This window comes from Aspergillus ibericus, assembly GCF_003184845.1.
Source record: "Aspergillus ibericus CBS 121593 unplaced genomic scaffold BO80scaffold_7, whole genome shotgun sequence".
NCBI lineage: Eukaryota > Fungi > Ascomycota > Eurotiomycetes > Eurotiales > Aspergillaceae > Aspergillus > Aspergillus ibericus.
This window is the reverse complement of record NW_020292105.1, coordinates 552,629-567,897: the sequence shown is the minus strand read 5'-3', so window position 1 is coordinate 567,897 and position 15,269 is coordinate 552,629. Positions and strand designations below refer to the sequence as shown.

At 53.4% G+C, this 15,269-nt stretch overlaps 6 protein-coding genes across 6 annotated transcripts; 3 read left to right on the top strand and 3 right to left on the bottom strand.

Annotated features, from left to right (window-relative positions):
- Positions 1-2,422: 2,422 nt before the first annotated feature.
- On the top strand, positions 2,423-3,984 carry BO80DRAFT_486510 (lytic polysaccharide monooxygenase auxiliary activity family 9 protein; the record flags this gene model as incomplete). The annotated part of the gene is made up of 3 exons (XM_025723526.1): positions 2,423-2,445; positions 2,722-3,443; positions 3,490-3,984. The coding sequence occupies 3 exons, from the start codon at positions 2,423-2,425 to the stop codon at positions 3,516-3,518; spliced, it is 774 nt and encodes a 257-aa protein (XP_025578485.1). The 3' UTR covers positions 3,519-3,984.
- Positions 3,985-4,378: 394 nt separating this feature from the next.
- BO80DRAFT_442159 (uncharacterized protein) lies at positions 4,379-6,059 on the bottom strand (the record flags this gene model as incomplete). Its single annotated transcript, XM_025721245.1, has 8 exons — positions 4,379-4,830; positions 4,895-4,942; positions 5,012-5,070; positions 5,128-5,195; positions 5,264-5,578; positions 5,640-5,734; positions 5,807-5,843; positions 5,916-6,059. The coding sequence occupies 8 exons, from the start codon at positions 6,057-6,059 to the stop codon at positions 4,379-4,381; spliced, it is 1,218 nt and encodes a 405-aa protein (XP_025578484.1).
- A 2,772-nt stretch (positions 6,060-8,831) lies between these two features.
- BO80DRAFT_257087 (GNAT family N-acetyltransferase) lies at positions 8,832-10,293 on the top strand. Its single transcript, XM_025714698.1, has 3 exons — positions 8,832-9,265; positions 9,429-9,989; positions 10,046-10,293. Exons 1-3 carry the CDS (start codon positions 9,149-9,151, stop codon positions 10,082-10,084), a joined length of 717 nt encoding a protein of 238 aa, XP_025578483.1. The 5' UTR covers positions 8,832-9,148; the 3' UTR covers positions 10,085-10,293.
- Positions 10,294-11,110: 817 nt separating this feature from the next.
- Positions 11,111-11,941, bottom strand: BO80DRAFT_257079 (uncharacterized protein). Its single transcript, XM_025714697.1, has 3 exons — positions 11,447-11,941; positions 11,316-11,401; positions 11,111-11,254 (listed from the first exon to the last, which is right to left on the bottom strand). Exons 1-3 carry the CDS (start codon positions 11,742-11,744, stop codon positions 11,198-11,200), a joined length of 441 nt encoding a protein of 146 aa, XP_025578482.1. The 5' UTR covers positions 11,745-11,941; the 3' UTR covers positions 11,111-11,197.
- A 317-nt stretch (positions 11,942-12,258) lies between these two features.
- Positions 12,259-13,283, bottom strand: BO80DRAFT_257072 (uncharacterized protein). Its single transcript, XM_025714696.1, has 2 exons — positions 12,739-13,283; positions 12,259-12,688 (listed from the first exon to the last, which is right to left on the bottom strand). The coding sequence occupies exons 1-2, from the start codon at positions 13,069-13,071 to the stop codon at positions 12,377-12,379; spliced, it is 645 nt and encodes a 214-aa protein (XP_025578481.1). The 5' UTR covers positions 13,072-13,283; the 3' UTR covers positions 12,259-12,376.
- Positions 13,284-14,007: 724 nt separating this feature from the next.
- On the top strand, positions 14,008-15,170 carry BO80DRAFT_491367 (palmitoyltransferase YKT6; the record flags this gene model as incomplete). Its single annotated transcript, XM_025723693.1, has 4 exons — positions 14,008-14,028; positions 14,092-14,257; positions 14,325-14,605; positions 14,652-15,170. The coding sequence occupies 4 exons, from the start codon at positions 14,008-14,010 to the stop codon at positions 14,769-14,771; spliced, it is 588 nt and encodes a 195-aa protein (XP_025578480.1). The 3' UTR covers positions 14,772-15,170.
- Positions 15,171-15,269: the final 99 nt, after the last annotated feature.

The following is a 15,269-nucleotide window of genomic DNA, read 5'->3' as shown; positions in this document are numbered from 1 at the left end:
TCAGGTATCATGACATCAAGCTGATTCAACCCTTTGATGCTTGTGGTGGTCTTGAGTCGGACCCGACCGAGCAAGAACCACATACTTATCTTCAGACCTCCACCCCAGCGCTAATTCCGACTTCTTCTTCACCAGCCTCTTTCAGCTAGTTGCTTGAGACATGCCATTCCAAGCTGAATCAGTTTCCTTGCGAGTCTCCAAGGCTACTACTAGACCATTCCCTTTTGTGATTGGCTGGACGGGGTACATCGGGATGGCAGTAAATCCGCCTCCGCGTGTTGCATTCAAGACGGCCATAGACCGAGTACTTCTTAGATGTTCGCAAAATTGCACATGCAAAAAGCATGTACCAAAGACCACAAGCCGCTTACATGAGTATATAAAACAGGCTCTGTCAGCGAGTCCTGCCCCGTCAGCCGTCTCAGGGCATACGGTGCCTATCCTCAAGTCCGGGCGGGAGAGCAACCCGATGCCACTCACCAGAACTTTACACCGAAACACCAGATGGAAACCTGTACGTGAATCCCGCCAGTCCTTTCAAAGGCGATACTAATTTCTGTCCCGAGATGAGAGATTCCCCGAGGAAGACCTCTACAGATACAGCAGACACCGCTGGCTGTAAGTGAACCAGCCACTTCCATCCCCCTGAACTGACGGGATGCGATCAGATCGCACGAGGAGGAGGAGCTTTCCAAACGACCGGTGCAAGATGGTTGGGCCATTTCCGAGTGGCCCGCCAATTTCGATACCCTTAGCGACAGCGACAAGCAGGTGATCGAGGATGATTGGAGAGTGAGACCATCCATAAATACTATGAAGCGCAGGTCTATAAGCGTGCCCCCTCGAGATTGGGCCGTCCTCCGTCAAAGAGCGGTTCCCGTCCTGCAGAAGCCGGTCTGGCTCGTCACTGGGATGTGGGGGAATCGTGTTCTCTTCTTCCTCCGTCAGTCCTTAATAGCCGTAGCCCGTCAGTGGCAGGACATATTCCCGGGCAATCAGCCACCTTGTCCAATTCAGTTCTCGGCGAGTGACCTCGAGTCTCACGCTAAAGAGGAGAAGAATATCGATGGCATTGGGCAAATGCTGGCCTTGTTTCGCGATCAAGGGGTGCTGCCAGTCGACGGGATGGTCGATCCGGCAGATTATGAGACGGCCCGAGGGAACAGTCGTCGATTCAAGGACATTCTTGTGGGCCTGGCCAAGACCGAAGCCGAGCGGAAGTTGTATACCAATTTATGGCCGTATTACACCCATTCCCTCATCCATGATTTTAACTCTGAATCCCATCAATTCTACCTGTTCATACAGCATCCTAGCCCATGTCATTGCATAGCCCGACGCATTGCCTACAGTCCTGAGAAACTGCCCAGCCCTTGATTCGGCTGGCGTGATTCCACCTACCGAGATGCAAGATTGGACCAGCGGAGACGAATGTACTAGTCAGAACCATCCGCGTGGATCTGCCCTCTCTAAGCGATAGTGCTAATGCCCGGCGCTGTTAGGAAACTGAATCCATCCGTAGCTGGGAGGACTCTCGATACACACCAATCACCGTTCAGTCTATTCCCCATCCCTGAGTAGCATCGTTCAGACCCAGTGCAGGAACTTGCTACTGACTCCAGACCGTTGCTAGACATCGCAGTGTACTTTCCCATACCCGTCCCTCACGCGCTAGGATTCTAAACGAATCGAAGTGAGGTGAGGGTTTGCCTATCGCTTTCTCATCGGACCACCTATCTCTTCTGAGCTTTGGGAATGGCAGAGGAGAGAAGTGCTGCTATCTTTTAAGTTGACACTCTTCCTCTAAACAGATATCTAGGTATTATTGCAGGGCTGACCACCTCAAGAGGCGGTTGGGCTGCTCCAACTGGGATGCACCCCGGGAAAGACTTGCCATTCGTTCAGACGAAAGCGATAATAAAAAGGCGGCTGCCTCGCTCGAGTCATTGCGCACAGAGGCAAAGGTTGCACAGCTAATTAAAGGAAAAGTACTCGGGAATGAACGGTGGGGCCGGGCAGCATCTCATCTCGCTTAGGCGCTGGCGTGTTTCTTCCCTTCGCTTGGATCCCCGATCTGCCGGACCCTAATTTATGTCCGACACTCCAGTGGGTTCCCCGCAGATGAGCATCCGACATCTCGGGACATACTCCATACCGCGTCCTGAAAGGCTGAAGATGCTTGGTGTGAAGGGCTGATTCTTTTCTACCTGGAGTGAGTTTGCGACACCGTGACCTGCACCAAGAGGTGAAACCCGCACATCAGCTACACAGTGGTCATAGAACTGCCGACTATCCTGACCAGAAACCTGGCAATACAAGAACAGTCTGTCCAGCCTAATGCAAACACGTCATCCAGATGGTTCGGCGAAGTCCACCAGACAGCTGAAACAGCTAGTCGGACGGAAGAGCCCAACAAACCACCATGCACGTCTTTGTCGATCGGATGTGATCAGTGCCCCTTCATCAAAGCTACGCGATCTGGAGCCACGGAGCGTCGCTTAGGGTGAACCAGGTCCATGTGTGTTGAACACCAATCGCCAGATGTTAAATAGCGTGATCGATCCCACCGAACTGCTTCCCTTCTACAGGCGATCTTCTCTTCTCGTTCCAGTCATTCATTCCTTTCCTGAACTTCATTGATTGAAGTTCTTCCATTCTTTGACCCCCATTTTTCTTCCGCTGTGCGGGAAGCTATACAATGTCTCTTTCCAAGGTTGCCAGTATTTTGCTGGCCTCGGCTTCTGTGGTGGCAGGCCATGGCTATGTCTCCAGTATCGAGGTGGATGGCACCACATACAGTGGCTACCTGGTCGACACCTACTACTACGAGTCGGACCCTCCCGAGCTGATTGCCTGGTCCACCAATGCCACCGATGATGGTTACGTCTCTCCCACCAACTATGACAGCGCCAACATTATCTGCCACCGTGGCTCCGCTCCGGGTGCGCTTGCCGCCCCGGTTGCCCCTGGTGGAACGGTCAAACTGACCTGGAACACCTGGCCCGATGACCACCACGGGCCGGTAATCACCTACCTGGCTAACTGCAACGGCTCTTGCTCGGATGTCGACAAGACAGCCCTGCAGTTCTTCAAGATCGACGCTGGCGGCTTGATCGACGACACCGACATCCCTGGTACATGGGCTACCGACGAGCTCATCGATAACAGCTACAGCCGCAACATCACCATTCCTACTGACATCGCAGCTGGGAACTACGTTCTCCGTCACGAGATTATCGCGCTGCACGGTGCAGAGGACCTGGATGGGGCCCAGAACTATCCCCAGTGCATCAACCTGAATGTCACTGGCAGCGGTACGGCCACTCCCAGCGGAACCCTGGGTACTGCGCTGTACCAGGACACCGATCCTGGCATCTACATCGACATCTGGCAGACCATCAGCAGTTACACCATTCCCGGACCGACTCTCTATACTGCGGGCAGTACCGCCACTGCTGCTGCTGCCACGACTACTGCGGCTGTCACCAGTGCCTCAACCACCGAGGCTACCATCGTGACCTCTGCTGCCGTGTCTTCTGCCACTTCCCCGACCACCATGGTCACATCCACTCGTGCCCAGCCCACCAGCTTCAGCAGCACCGGTAGCACCAACACCCAGTCCGGCACTGGCCCAATCGGCGGTCCAACCCAGCCCGGCATGGTTGAATCCAACGGAAACATCGACGTCTCCAGTACTTTCGACTCGACTTCCACCACCACCAGCGCTACCTCCAGTTCCACTTCCACCACCTCCGGCGTCCTCAGCGGCTCCTGCAGCCAAGAAGACTACTGGTACTGCAACGGCGGCACGGCTTTCCAGCGCTGCGTCAACGGCGAATGGGATGCGTCGCAGAGAATGGCAGCCGGTACGGAATGCACGGCGGGGATCTCCGAGACGCTGACGATCTCGGCTGCATCGAAGCGTCGGGATCTTGGCCGGATGCGTCGTCAGATGTAAAGCATTTCGCCGTGGATGGCGAGGGGGGTATCTGAGACTTGTCTTCGTGTGTAGATATACGATTGTGGTTTTACTACTTGAAGAGTTCGCTCCGTGAGGGGGAGAAATTGAGAATATGGGGCCTCGTTCCTGGTTTGTTTTAGTCCGAGAGATATATATTTGGTGGCTCTCCCCACACATAGAATAAGCGGGCCGACAATGACTCGATCAATCGAATAGATCAACAAAATGTATTGCGCAGGTCTTGACGACGGTGCTAGGGGCCGATATGCCTTCAAATATATGCATACAAGAATGTAAGAAAAACGAAGATGTAAAAGTAATAGAGATTGTCCTGCCCCGGCTAGGCAGCGTTGCATACATAGTAACACAGAATTTAAAAGAAAGATAGTAGTACCCAACCTACCATGTCCCCCCCTCTCAAACCACCTCAACCGTCTGTTTAATCTCGCGCATCTCCCAGATCTGACCCGTAGCGGGGTCCAACCCACGAGACTCCTCCCTCACCGCAACCGCATGTACCGGACCCTGCAGGGGGACGGAAGATGAATCATCCTTCCACATGGATGACCATCCCGGGGCTCCGGGACTCCTTCCGGGACTCAGGGGGACTCGGAGATCCGCACTGCTATCATCGCGGTAACCCCTGGAGTGATGTGGCAGCGAGCCCTGGATTTGATGCGAATCCAACTCGGTGAAGGACGCATTCTTGCTGGTCGTGGAGCCACGGAGGGGTCGGAGACTCAACAGGCTGTTGAGGAAATGGCCCGGTGAAGCGTCCCGGGCGAGCCGGTAGATGATGGGGAGACAGATGGCGACGATGGCGATGCCGATCTCCAGCATGCCCCAGAACATGAGGATGCTGACGATGCCTGTGATGGAGTTAGTGCTGTGGGTGAGAGAAGGGAGAGAGGGGTGGGGGGAGGAAGAACAGACCGATGTCATCGCTCGAGGAGACGCCCCCGACGGTCTTTTCGGAGAATACTACGGTTATGAAGGGTTAGTGGAGGGTCATGGGCCTGCTGGTGGGGGCTGCGATAGGAGCATACATACATTTGGGTCCGAGGATGCTGGCGAAGAGCGCCATCCGAGCCATACCGCATGCCGTGGCACTGGAATGGTTAGTGTTGATCGCTTGAGGGGTGAATGGTCGAGAAGCCTGGACTCACGCTGATCCCACGAGGAAGACTCCGAGGATCCCGATGCGCTTCTTCAACGGCAGATGGAGAGACAGTACCTTGTACCTTTTAGTGAGGTTCTCCCAGTCGATGGAGGGGGGCCATGCGGGACTGCAGAAACGCTTACCAGAGGCAGGGGAATGGCCAGCATGATCAGGTCCACCGTCACATCTGACGCTGCGAGGGCGATCAGAATGGAAAAGGTATCCACACATTCGGTCTTGAGATCGCCCAGGGTGCCGAAATTGGCCATAATCCGCGTGCCACATGCCGACAGAATTGCAATCACAAAGGTCGCTGCCCAGACGATCACCACCCCGGTCAGCACCCAGCTGGCGATGTTGAAGATCCGTCCCACAAAGATTCTCCGGTAGAAGAACAGGACCGAGAGTTTGAGGGTTGCCAGCGCCACGATTTGGAAGAGATCGAAGGGGAACTCGAACTGCGCGTCGGGGGATGGATCAGCACTGTCCAGGATGCCAAGGGGACGAGAGAAAGCTCACCCGTTCCAGCAGAACTTGGTCCCATCCATCGTAGTAGAGAATCTCGGTGGCAATCCCTTCAGGTGAATGGCTGCCCACGGTACGTGTCGTGGCACCTGTTCACGGTCCTCGATGAGCTGGGCTTCATTGCCAGACCGTCATGGGAAGAGGGGAGGGGCTTTTCCTACCGGCGATCATGATCGCAGCGTCAGCTGTCACGAGTACCTATTGCATGCCAATCCGCCCGTTAGCCAATTCGTCTATAAGCATTGAATCCGTGAAAGAGGGCCATCCCACCCATGCTGCCAGGGCAATCCAATCATCAGCTCCCAACCGCCTACTTCGACCTTGGACATAAAACCGAGCGGCTATGGCCAAGGTTCCCAGCAGGGTAAAGAGAACGCCGACGCCAAGCACGCTGCCTTGGTTGACGTAAGTCATCCTGAGAAGGGGGGTTGATGGAATAGGGGGAGGTGGTGTCTGGGGATGAGCTCTTCACCATGGTTCCGGCTTCCCCGTCGTTCTCACTCTCTCTCTCTCTCGCCTTCACCTCGTGCCCTTATTCACAGCCCAGGCCAACCCTTCTCACATTTTCATCCTCTTTTCCCCTTCTCCACCCTTCAGCAGCGGGGGGGTAGGTACGGAAACTGAGGAAAGGTCCAGTCACACTCACCGATCACGCCCAGATTGGATTGCTCCGATTGTCACACTTACAGTGCTGGCTTGGTCGTGGCATGGCTGCCCTTCTTCCCCTTCCGCGCAAGCCCTACTCGCTGCAACTACACTGGTACTCCAAGGTATGGTCCCCCTTTCCCATCCCTTTTGCCATCCCCGGCTGCCCCTAACAGGTACAGAAACCCGACCCCCGATCATCACGAATGCTTTCATTTTCCCACCTGAGACCCCACCGACGGATTCGGGTCCAACTGCATGGGTCCCGACAGCTTTGCCGGCAGCCACTGTCACGGATGGACCTTTTCGCCGGCGTGACTGCCGACTATTTTGCAAGTAATTATCATCCCCTTGCCTATGCCGGACCCTCCAATGGGTAGGAGACCTCACCATGCGACCCTCTGTCCTGAGGATATAAGTCAGGATGCAAAGTAGTCGGACTTTCTTCTCCATTGGGGAACAAATGTCCCAGAGGAACGTTCCCCACATATTTCAGGGAATTCGAAGGTTATGGCGCCAAATGGTAGACCTAAGCCTCCTTTCGGCCGCCTGTCTCAGGTCAGTCGCTGAGGGTAAACAGACTCGGTGTTCCTTTCACATTATAACCACGTGAATCACCTAGAACAGATCTGGCAATTTGATATCTTCATAATGGAAGGGGTGATGTAAATGCATTGCCCGAGAGGTGCGTCGACAGGGTGGCGCTCACGTATCGGTTGGACTTCGGGGGGCATATCCAACTTATACTGTGATCGTCTGATTTCACTTATACATGGACTCTTTACATGACGGGACATGGCAAAGTAGGCACTAGAGAATCCACCACGGGGATCTTACAGTCTCAATGTGTGTCCGGGGGTCAGAAGGACTTAATCCTGCGGCGGAACAGGCATGGAATTTGCCTGCTGAATGAACGGTGACTCACTGTGATAGCATTGAGTAGGTATACCTCACGGAAATAGTGTAGAAATGATGTCCGTAAGGTCTACTGGATTGGGTCTATCCACCAGAAATCTAATCCTAGGATACCACATCTCACCCTCTATAGATTGCCTAATAAGCTCAGGAAGCTATCCAGCTTCCTTCAGTTCCTTCAGAAATAATGTAAACGGTTACTTTCTTTCTTTCTTTTTCTTTTTCTTTTTCTTTTTCTTTTTTTTTTTCCCCATTCTGGCCAGCAATCTCACTCACATCGTTATCCATATTCATAAGATCTACTGTATATATTCCCCACGGACTCTGCCTAGACCAAATGTTGAGACATGCCATATTTTTACCTTCTACGCCCGGGGCTAAGGAGGGATATATTCATTTTGGCCTACGTAGTGCTTGATGTCAAATCATCAATTCAGATCCTACCTGAACATTCAAAAACAGGCTCACATGATAACAATCTGAAGCTTTAAAACTGATAGATGACAGTAGACAATTCCAACAGGCCAATACTACTTCCAAGCCCGTGTTGGGATTCACTTTTATATATAGGTCTGCATACAATGTTGGGACACCTTATCTCCGTCTGCTCCCCAGATGGCAGGGATATGTCGGTGTTCCATATTGGTTAAGAGTTCCAACATAAAACCACCAGTCTCATAGGATTGCCCTGAATCAAGTGCCACGCCACACTTTGAAAATATGCAGAAGGCAAATAGATCATTCAAGCAGGGGATGACAGTAACAGGATATACAAAACCGGACTCGAAACTATGACGATGAAAAGGCCAAAGACGACATGAAGCCCGTTACATGTGGCTATTCAGCGAGCTACATACAAACAACTCACCAGGGCCTACATGGTGCGGGACCAAAAAGACTGCAAATTGGCATCACATCTGCTGCGATCGAGCAGACAAATAGCCTGAGAAACAATCCACAAGTCATTGGGTATCTCTGTATCCCATGTGTATAGCCAACGCATACAGTTCGTTTGATTTAACGGTCAGCGCGGTAGGGCACAACCCAGGCATACCTTGTGGCGATTGCATTACCCCATCATCGTATTGGAAAGCGCTGCCAGCACACTACACCTGCGGCTTGGGACCCCTTGCACGATACTGATGTGAATAGATAACACAGCCTCCAGCACATAGTGGTCGGATCTGATAGCCCTCTCAAGGTACCACGTAACTCAATATATTAAGCTTTCTAGCACCCACCCTATCATATCCCAGTCCCACTACCTGGGCAATTACCCCTTACTGAACCGGCAGTTGGCAGACGACTCCACATCTCAGCATCCCACGAAGCCATCCCCAGCTGCTTATCGGGTCACGGGGGATAAGGCCAGCTGCAGCCCGGCACAACCTGCCGGATCTCGTCTAGCGGCTTGGCGATCGTCGATGGTGGGCGATCCCAGGGCCATGATTGGCGGGGAAGGGGGCGCGCAGAGCCGGGCGCCGCCGCGTCGAACTACCGGACCCGGTTAGCGCGGGCCGTCACGGGGTCGGTGTAGGACTTGCCTGATTGAGAACGCAGGAGAGAGCAGCTCAGCGGGCGTATAAACTCCTGTACGCCCTCACCGGCTTTCTCCTCGCATTCATCCTCCGTCATTCATCATCCATCATCGATTTTCATCGAATTTGGTCGGTTCCTCCTCATCCGCGCTCGCCGCTCTTCACCCTCCCCTTATCATCCCGTCTTATCTCTCCGGCTTCCATCAATAGATGGCGCTCTCTCTTTATCCCCTCCGCCGTCATTCTCACGCATATACCATTGCCCTCTCGCAACCGATCCGCAGGGCCAGTAGGAATTGAATCTCTGCCCAATTGATTATCTATTGAACTATTTATTCCAAACCAATCCATCCCAGCCCTAAACCAAATCCAACCCATATTCAAAGCAAGCAAATCACACCCATCATGGCCATCGAAATCCTCCCCTTAACCAAGGCGGACATTCCCGAGGCCGTAGCATGCATTCAGAAAGCCTTTGCCGACGATCCGTACTTTCACTGGGTATTTAACGATCCATCCGGGGTAAGTAGTCCCTCCATTCAGGTACCGCATCCCCCGAGGGGTATTGGTACCTCGAATGAATATGTACACACCTAGGTAGTTGTACATGTAGACCTCCCTCCCACCTCCCACCCAGCAACTGCCTACCCTGCTGCATCCCCCCCTAAATAACCAACTCCCACAGTTCAACATCCACCGCAACGCCGCCTCACTGACCGCACACTTCCTCTACGGCCTCTCCTGCAACGAGCCCATCTACGTCGCCAAATCGCCCGCCCCGAAGCACCCCTCCGACAAATACCCCGCCGCTGGACCTACCGTGGTCGGCGTGTGCTGGTGGTACAGCCCACAACCCCCCTCCCAACCCATCCCGTGGTCCGTCTGGGCCCAGGACTGGCTGCTCTCCTTCCGCCAACTCCTCTTCAACATCAAGTTCGGGGGCCGGGGCGGGTTAAACGTCCGTCGGTATTGGATGTGGAAGGATCGCCAGCACCAGACGCATGAGAAAGTCTGGACCGATCCGAGAGGGTATTACTTTTGTAATGTGATTGCGGTGGATTCGTCGATGCGGGGGATGGGGGTGGGACGGAAGTTGGTCGAGGTGGTGAGTCGGAAGGCCGATGCCGAGGGTATGCCCTGTTACTTGGAGAGTTCGAAGGGGTTTCCCAACTTGGCTATCTATGAGAAGTTGGGGTTTGAGTTGGTCAGTGAGATTGATTGCGTGGATGGGCGGGATCGGTGCAAGGTATGTTTTTTACCCCGGTTGGGTTGGGATTCTTGTGGGTGGGCTAATCAAACCAGCTGTATTGTATGATCCGGCAGCCGAAGATTAAGGCGTAGATTGTTGCTACTATAGTAATGCAGTCTGAAATATCACGGTCTGGTATCATTTCATCGATCTACATGTACATGCTGTACTCCACAAAAATATCGACAAACACACTCAACATCACGTCTCACCCTCGACCTACATCCTCCCCGATATCAAACTTCAAACCTTCCTTCCACAGCTTCATTTTCATATCCATCCTAACAATCCACGACCGATCCCCGAACATTACCCATATCAATGCTGCAATCCTCCCAGCCTAACACCACCACCCACCAATCTTCGAACCAAGCCCCAACCCACTAAATTACAATCCAATGTTTCTGTTTGAATCTCTAAGAATCATTCTCAACCAGCCTCCATCTTTAATACACCTTTGGATTCATCTTCACATCCAACACTGACATGTCCAAAACGCATCTACTGTGATGTCTGCAGGATATACGCAGATCAATGATGTGGTGCACTGTATAATTTCATCACTCACCACACACACACACACACACACACATTCTCTCCCTGTTTTTCCATTCTCCTGTCAATTAATGCATATATCCTTTACAACAAAGAGACTCGTTCCAATCCAATGCACAAAACAATGTCTCAGACACACATACACTCATCAAAACCGTGGTCCATCTATCACAGATAGTAACAACCAAGACACCCATCTAGCAAAAGGCAAAGCGTACCATTTCATGTGTATTTCATGTGTATTTATCGATCGAGGTGTATATGAAGGTGGTATATGTTATTAACCAACACCGAACATAATCAGTAGAATGGGTGATAGGGTTGATGTTGGATGTTGTAGAACTACATGGATATATATAGTGCTGAGTACTAGTACTACTATGTTAAGTGGTGTACTTTATCCATACATGGTGGGTGTTGGTAGTTGGTAGGACACTTAAGACGAGGCTACGCATTGTTTACTATAGTGGGAAGTGACAACTATTCTACCGAGCTACTCATGACCTATAAACCATGGGCTATATCTCCCAAGGCAACAAAGTCTACAAGCCTTAATGAAGCAATCTAGCAAACTCTAGTTTTATTAAGTCCTATAGGATCGATCTAGTCTATCTTCTAACCATTAGAGTCTGCTATCCAGGCGCGGACGCTTACAGAAGCGAGCCGAGAGCAATGCAAGGCAGAGCCAGGCCGACGACGGAGCCATCCTAATCCTGTTAGTTACCATCCAGATCATAAAGCCAATGGATGTAGAGGGGATGTGCTTACCGCGCTGGAATCACTGTGCTGGCAACAAGCCACGTTCTGCTCACACTGGGTGTTGAGCAGGTCGTTCAGACCGACGAGGCTCAGAGCTATTATTGTCAGTAGTATCCTACTAATCAATTGAGCGAACGTACCTTGAACGTCAACCTTGGAGCACTGGTCGGCCAAGCCAATACCCTGGGAGCCAGAGCCAGAGCCAAGCAGGTTGCTCAACAGGCCGGACAGGACACCACTGTCGTAGTCGGTGGTGTCGCCGGCGTAGGTGGCCTTGTTGCAGCAGGACAGGGAGGCGTTGTCACCGCACGTGTCCTGGCCCTGGGAGACGGTCATGCCGGCCGGGGCAGGGAAGAGAGGACCGCTGCGGGCGGTGCGGGCGGAGGGCTGCGCGAGGGCCACGGAGGCGAGGGCGAGGGCGATGGCAGTGTATCTCATGGTGGCGAGTGGTGGTTTGCACTTGGAGATGCTTGAGAAGAGTGAAGTTGTGTTGCTGAGTTGATTGATTGATTGCGTTGCTGATGCTGATGAGAGTCTCAGAGCAGGGGATGGAGGGGCTATTTATGTCTCAGTCGCCAGGCTGTGAAAGGGGATGTCGCTGAAGTAGTTGCATTTCTTGAGACTCCCGTTTGCGTGTATAGGAGTGTTGCATCAACCGCATCAGCACAGGCATAGACATCACAGCCAGGCAGAGGATCTGAGGCCGTTTGTGTTTGTTGCATTCACTAGGGCAAGCGTTGAAAAATGGCCAACTCCACTGGAATCCATTTCCGCTGTCACCGTTTCATGCCTGAGACCAGTCAGAGGTCCGCGGAGAAATTCCCCGACCCACATGAGAGGTGTCAAGGAGCACTGTCCGCCGGTGGGAGATGAATTCGACCAGTATCGGGTTGATTGCGGAGGGCTGGCATGCCTGGGCGGCGGCACCGGCGGGCCCTTATCGATAGGCGTCACTTCCGTTCACGAACCGGGGTTGCATTGGCTCTCACGCGGCAGCCTTGAACTCTATTACTTTCTGACATCTACATGCCTAACAGTTTCAACCACCCTACGCGTCCATCCATCCGTCTTCAGCCTGTGCCTGGTCGGCATTCTCTGTCTGGATTTCGCTGCTTACACACCGACACACAAAGCCGATCGCTACCAGGGTGGTTTTTACGTGCCGGGGAACGTAGTGGGTTCCCCAGAAGGTCATGATCTCCGCCTGACTGCAGCGTTCGAGCCAAGCGGTACGAGGCGGTGGGTGTGATCATGGTATCGAGTTCGCCCACGTAGATCAGCCCCGGGGTGCGAATGGCAGGATAATACAATTCCCTATACATTGGATGGCCAAGCATGAAGCCACTGTAGGCAATGACAAACTTGAGCGGTGGGTGAGTGGTCTGCAGGGCCGGTCAGGAACGCCACCTTGATGAGACACGAGTATACCCACATGGACGCCAAAAAGCCGGCACCGGTCCGTTTTCTCCAGTAGTGACGCGATGATCATCGCCAGGGTCGCCCCCGTCGAAAATCCAATGATCCCCACCACCGGATTGAGCTGCTCAAGCTGCCGTAGCACGCGCCCCACGCTTCGCTCCAGGCCTGAGACGGGTTGGGTGTCAAAAAGCCCGTGACCCCACACCTTGGATTCCATTCCCGGAATGTCCGCATCATACGGTGCTTCGCTGTAGTACACGTTGAATTTGGGGAGAGGCTGGCCCTGGGACCTGACCATATTGAGGGCATCTTGGAGGAAGTGGGTTTTGTGGTAGAAGATGTCCATCGACTGACCGTGACCTACGCTCGATTAGTGCTGTCAGGTGTAACGTGAATGAGTTCCGACCATGGAGCATGAGGACGTTGGCATGATTGCCTGCGTATGGTTCTGGTCTGTGTGCATAGTTATGCAGATGGCAAGACACGGACTGAATGCTTGCCATATCGGCTTGATGAGTTGTCGTGCTTCTCGATGAACCGAGTGCAATAATCAGAATGAAGACATGTATCCGGTTGTGTAGTAGTTCCGTCGAACTGACGGTCCGTCGCGATACCTATTCCCTGCCGTCATCCTGACAGGATCAGAGATGTACCCAAGGCAGGGCCGAGGCCGACACATGGCCACGGACTCTCTCATAGTTTCTTGGCTTGTCTGAAACGAATACGCATACAGATATGCGGCGTCGCAACTCCCCCTGGCCGACGGAGCATCAATCCGGGAATGGATACGCTTCTATTCTACCTATGCTGCTCGCGGACCTCGATGGAGGCCGTGCTGAGCTTGGTGAGCGCAGGTGGGAAAGTAATACTAGTTGCCAATATGCAACTGGCGTCGGCCATGTTAACGAAGTATACGTCCAGCAGATCACCTGCTTCGGTTGATTCGAAACCGCGATGAGACACTTGGCTGATGCTCCTGCTGTCATTGCTGTTCCCGCAAAAGGCGCGGCCGGCGTGATCTCATTGCAGGGTCTCCTGGGAAACAATCTTTCTCTGGTCAGATCGATCGTAGATAAGCTTTGATGTTGTGCAAGGGTTCGTGGATCAAGGAGCAAGCAAAGGGATGAAGATGGAGATGGAGATGGATGGAAGGGATGATGCACGATGATGGCCGAGCGGCTGCCTCAGGCGCCAGGGCGGTGAGAGGGATCTGGGCACCTCCTTGGATCCCCGCAAGTTTGCCAGCTCAACGACGTCAGCCTCTCCCAGCATCATTGCCATCATGAAGCTCCTCTATCTCGGTGTGAGTAATCTACGGTCGCTTTCTCCCCTTCTCTGGCGTCCTCTAACTCTGCTCACCTCCTAGATCCTCCAAAATGCCCAAGCTCCCGCCGTGGAGCTCTGCGCCGAGCGCGACCTCAGCAGCTACTCGCGCTTCACCAAGGGCAGCATCAGCGAGTTCATGACCATGTTCAGCAAGACCGTCGCCGAACGGACGAAACAGGGCCAGAGACAGGACATTCAAGAGCAAGGCAAGTTAGGATCTCCCGTGCTCGTCTTCTCCCTCCGCCGCAGCCCCTGACCGCCGGTCGGCTACAGATTTCACATTCCACGTCTACGCACGAAGCCAAGGCCTTGTGGGTGTCATCATCAGCGACAATGAATACCCCTCCTTGGCCGCTCACCAGATCCTCTCCAAGATGCTCGACGAGTTCGTCTCGCTGAACCCGAACGCCGGCTCCGCCCGTGATCCCGTGCCCTTCCCCTCCCTCAAGACGTACATCCAGGCCTACCAGGACCCACACCAGGTGGATAGTATCCTGAAGATTCAGAAGGAGCTGGACGAGACCAAGATCGTCCTGCACAAGACCATCGAAAGTGTAGGTGCGACCGTTGCCACCCAGGGAGCAAGGCTGACCCAGACAGGTCCTCGAGCGCGGGGAGAAGATCGATGATCTCGTGTCCAAGTCGGAGGGCCTCAGTGCCCAGTCGAAGATGTTCTACACCTCTGCGAAGAAGCAGAATTCGTGCTGCGTGATTATGTGAGCGTTGCGCCGACCGACGCATCGACAAGACCGGGTGGAGGCTTTTGTGTGAGATTCAAGGTCCGTTTTGTGGATTATTTGGAAGCGTTCAGTTGCTACAGGCATTCGTTGATGGTTCGTGACCAGCTGCTGGGATTGTGGGACATGCAGGACAGGTTTGATTTACAGTAGATAAACGTAGCCCGAGGGCAATGCAGTGGCTTGATGACTGAAATGATCTCACCGTAGCGACCCGACACTCAACCCGGTGGCCTCGTCGGTTGAACTCGTTGCGCAGTGGAGCCGGAGGGGACCATCGCATCGATGCTTATCTATGCTCGGGGTCCGGGCGGATGATTGGTCCAACCGATGGAGGGGAAGGCCAGGTGTAAGTATTAGACTTATTTATTGCAAATCATGGGGGGATTAGCTCATCCTCAGGCACTATCTCGTCCCACTCCACATCGACACGATCGCTGCCGGCTGCACCACGGCAATCCACGGATAACCAGTTGTCCTG

Bases quoted from the DNA above. Each gene is read 5' to 3' on its own strand.
- BO80DRAFT_257087 (XM_025714698.1), top strand. From the start codon at position 9,149: ATGGCCATCGAAATCCTCCCCTTAACCAAGGCGGACATTCCCGAGGCC. The intron at 9,266-9,428 runs GTAAGTAGTCCC...CAACTCCCACAG, and splicing joins TATTTAACGATCCATCCGGG to TTCAACATCCACCGCAACGC. The intron at 9,990-10,045 runs GTATGTTTTTTA...TAATCAAACCAG, and splicing joins ATGGGCGGGATCGGTGCAAG to CTGTATTGTATGATCCGGCA.
- BO80DRAFT_257079 (XM_025714697.1), bottom strand. From the start codon at position 11,744: ATGAGATACACTGCCATCGCCCTCGCCCTCGCCTCCGTGGCCCTCGCG. The intron at 11,402-11,446 runs GTACGTTCGCTC...TGACAATAATAG, and splicing joins CTCCAAGGTTGACGTTCAAG to CTCTGAGCCTCGTCGGTCTG. The intron at 11,255-11,315 runs GTAAGCACATCC...TAACAGGATTAG, and splicing joins AGCACAGTGATTCCAGCGCG to GATGGCTCCGTCGTCGGCCT.
- BO80DRAFT_257072 (XM_025714696.1), bottom strand. From the start codon at position 13,071: ATGGACATCTTCTACCACAAAACCCACTTCCTCCAAGATGCCCTCAAT. The intron at 12,689-12,738 runs GTGGGTATACTC...CCGGCCCTGCAG, and splicing joins GCCGGCTTTTTGGCGTCCAT to ACCACTCACCCACCGCTCAA.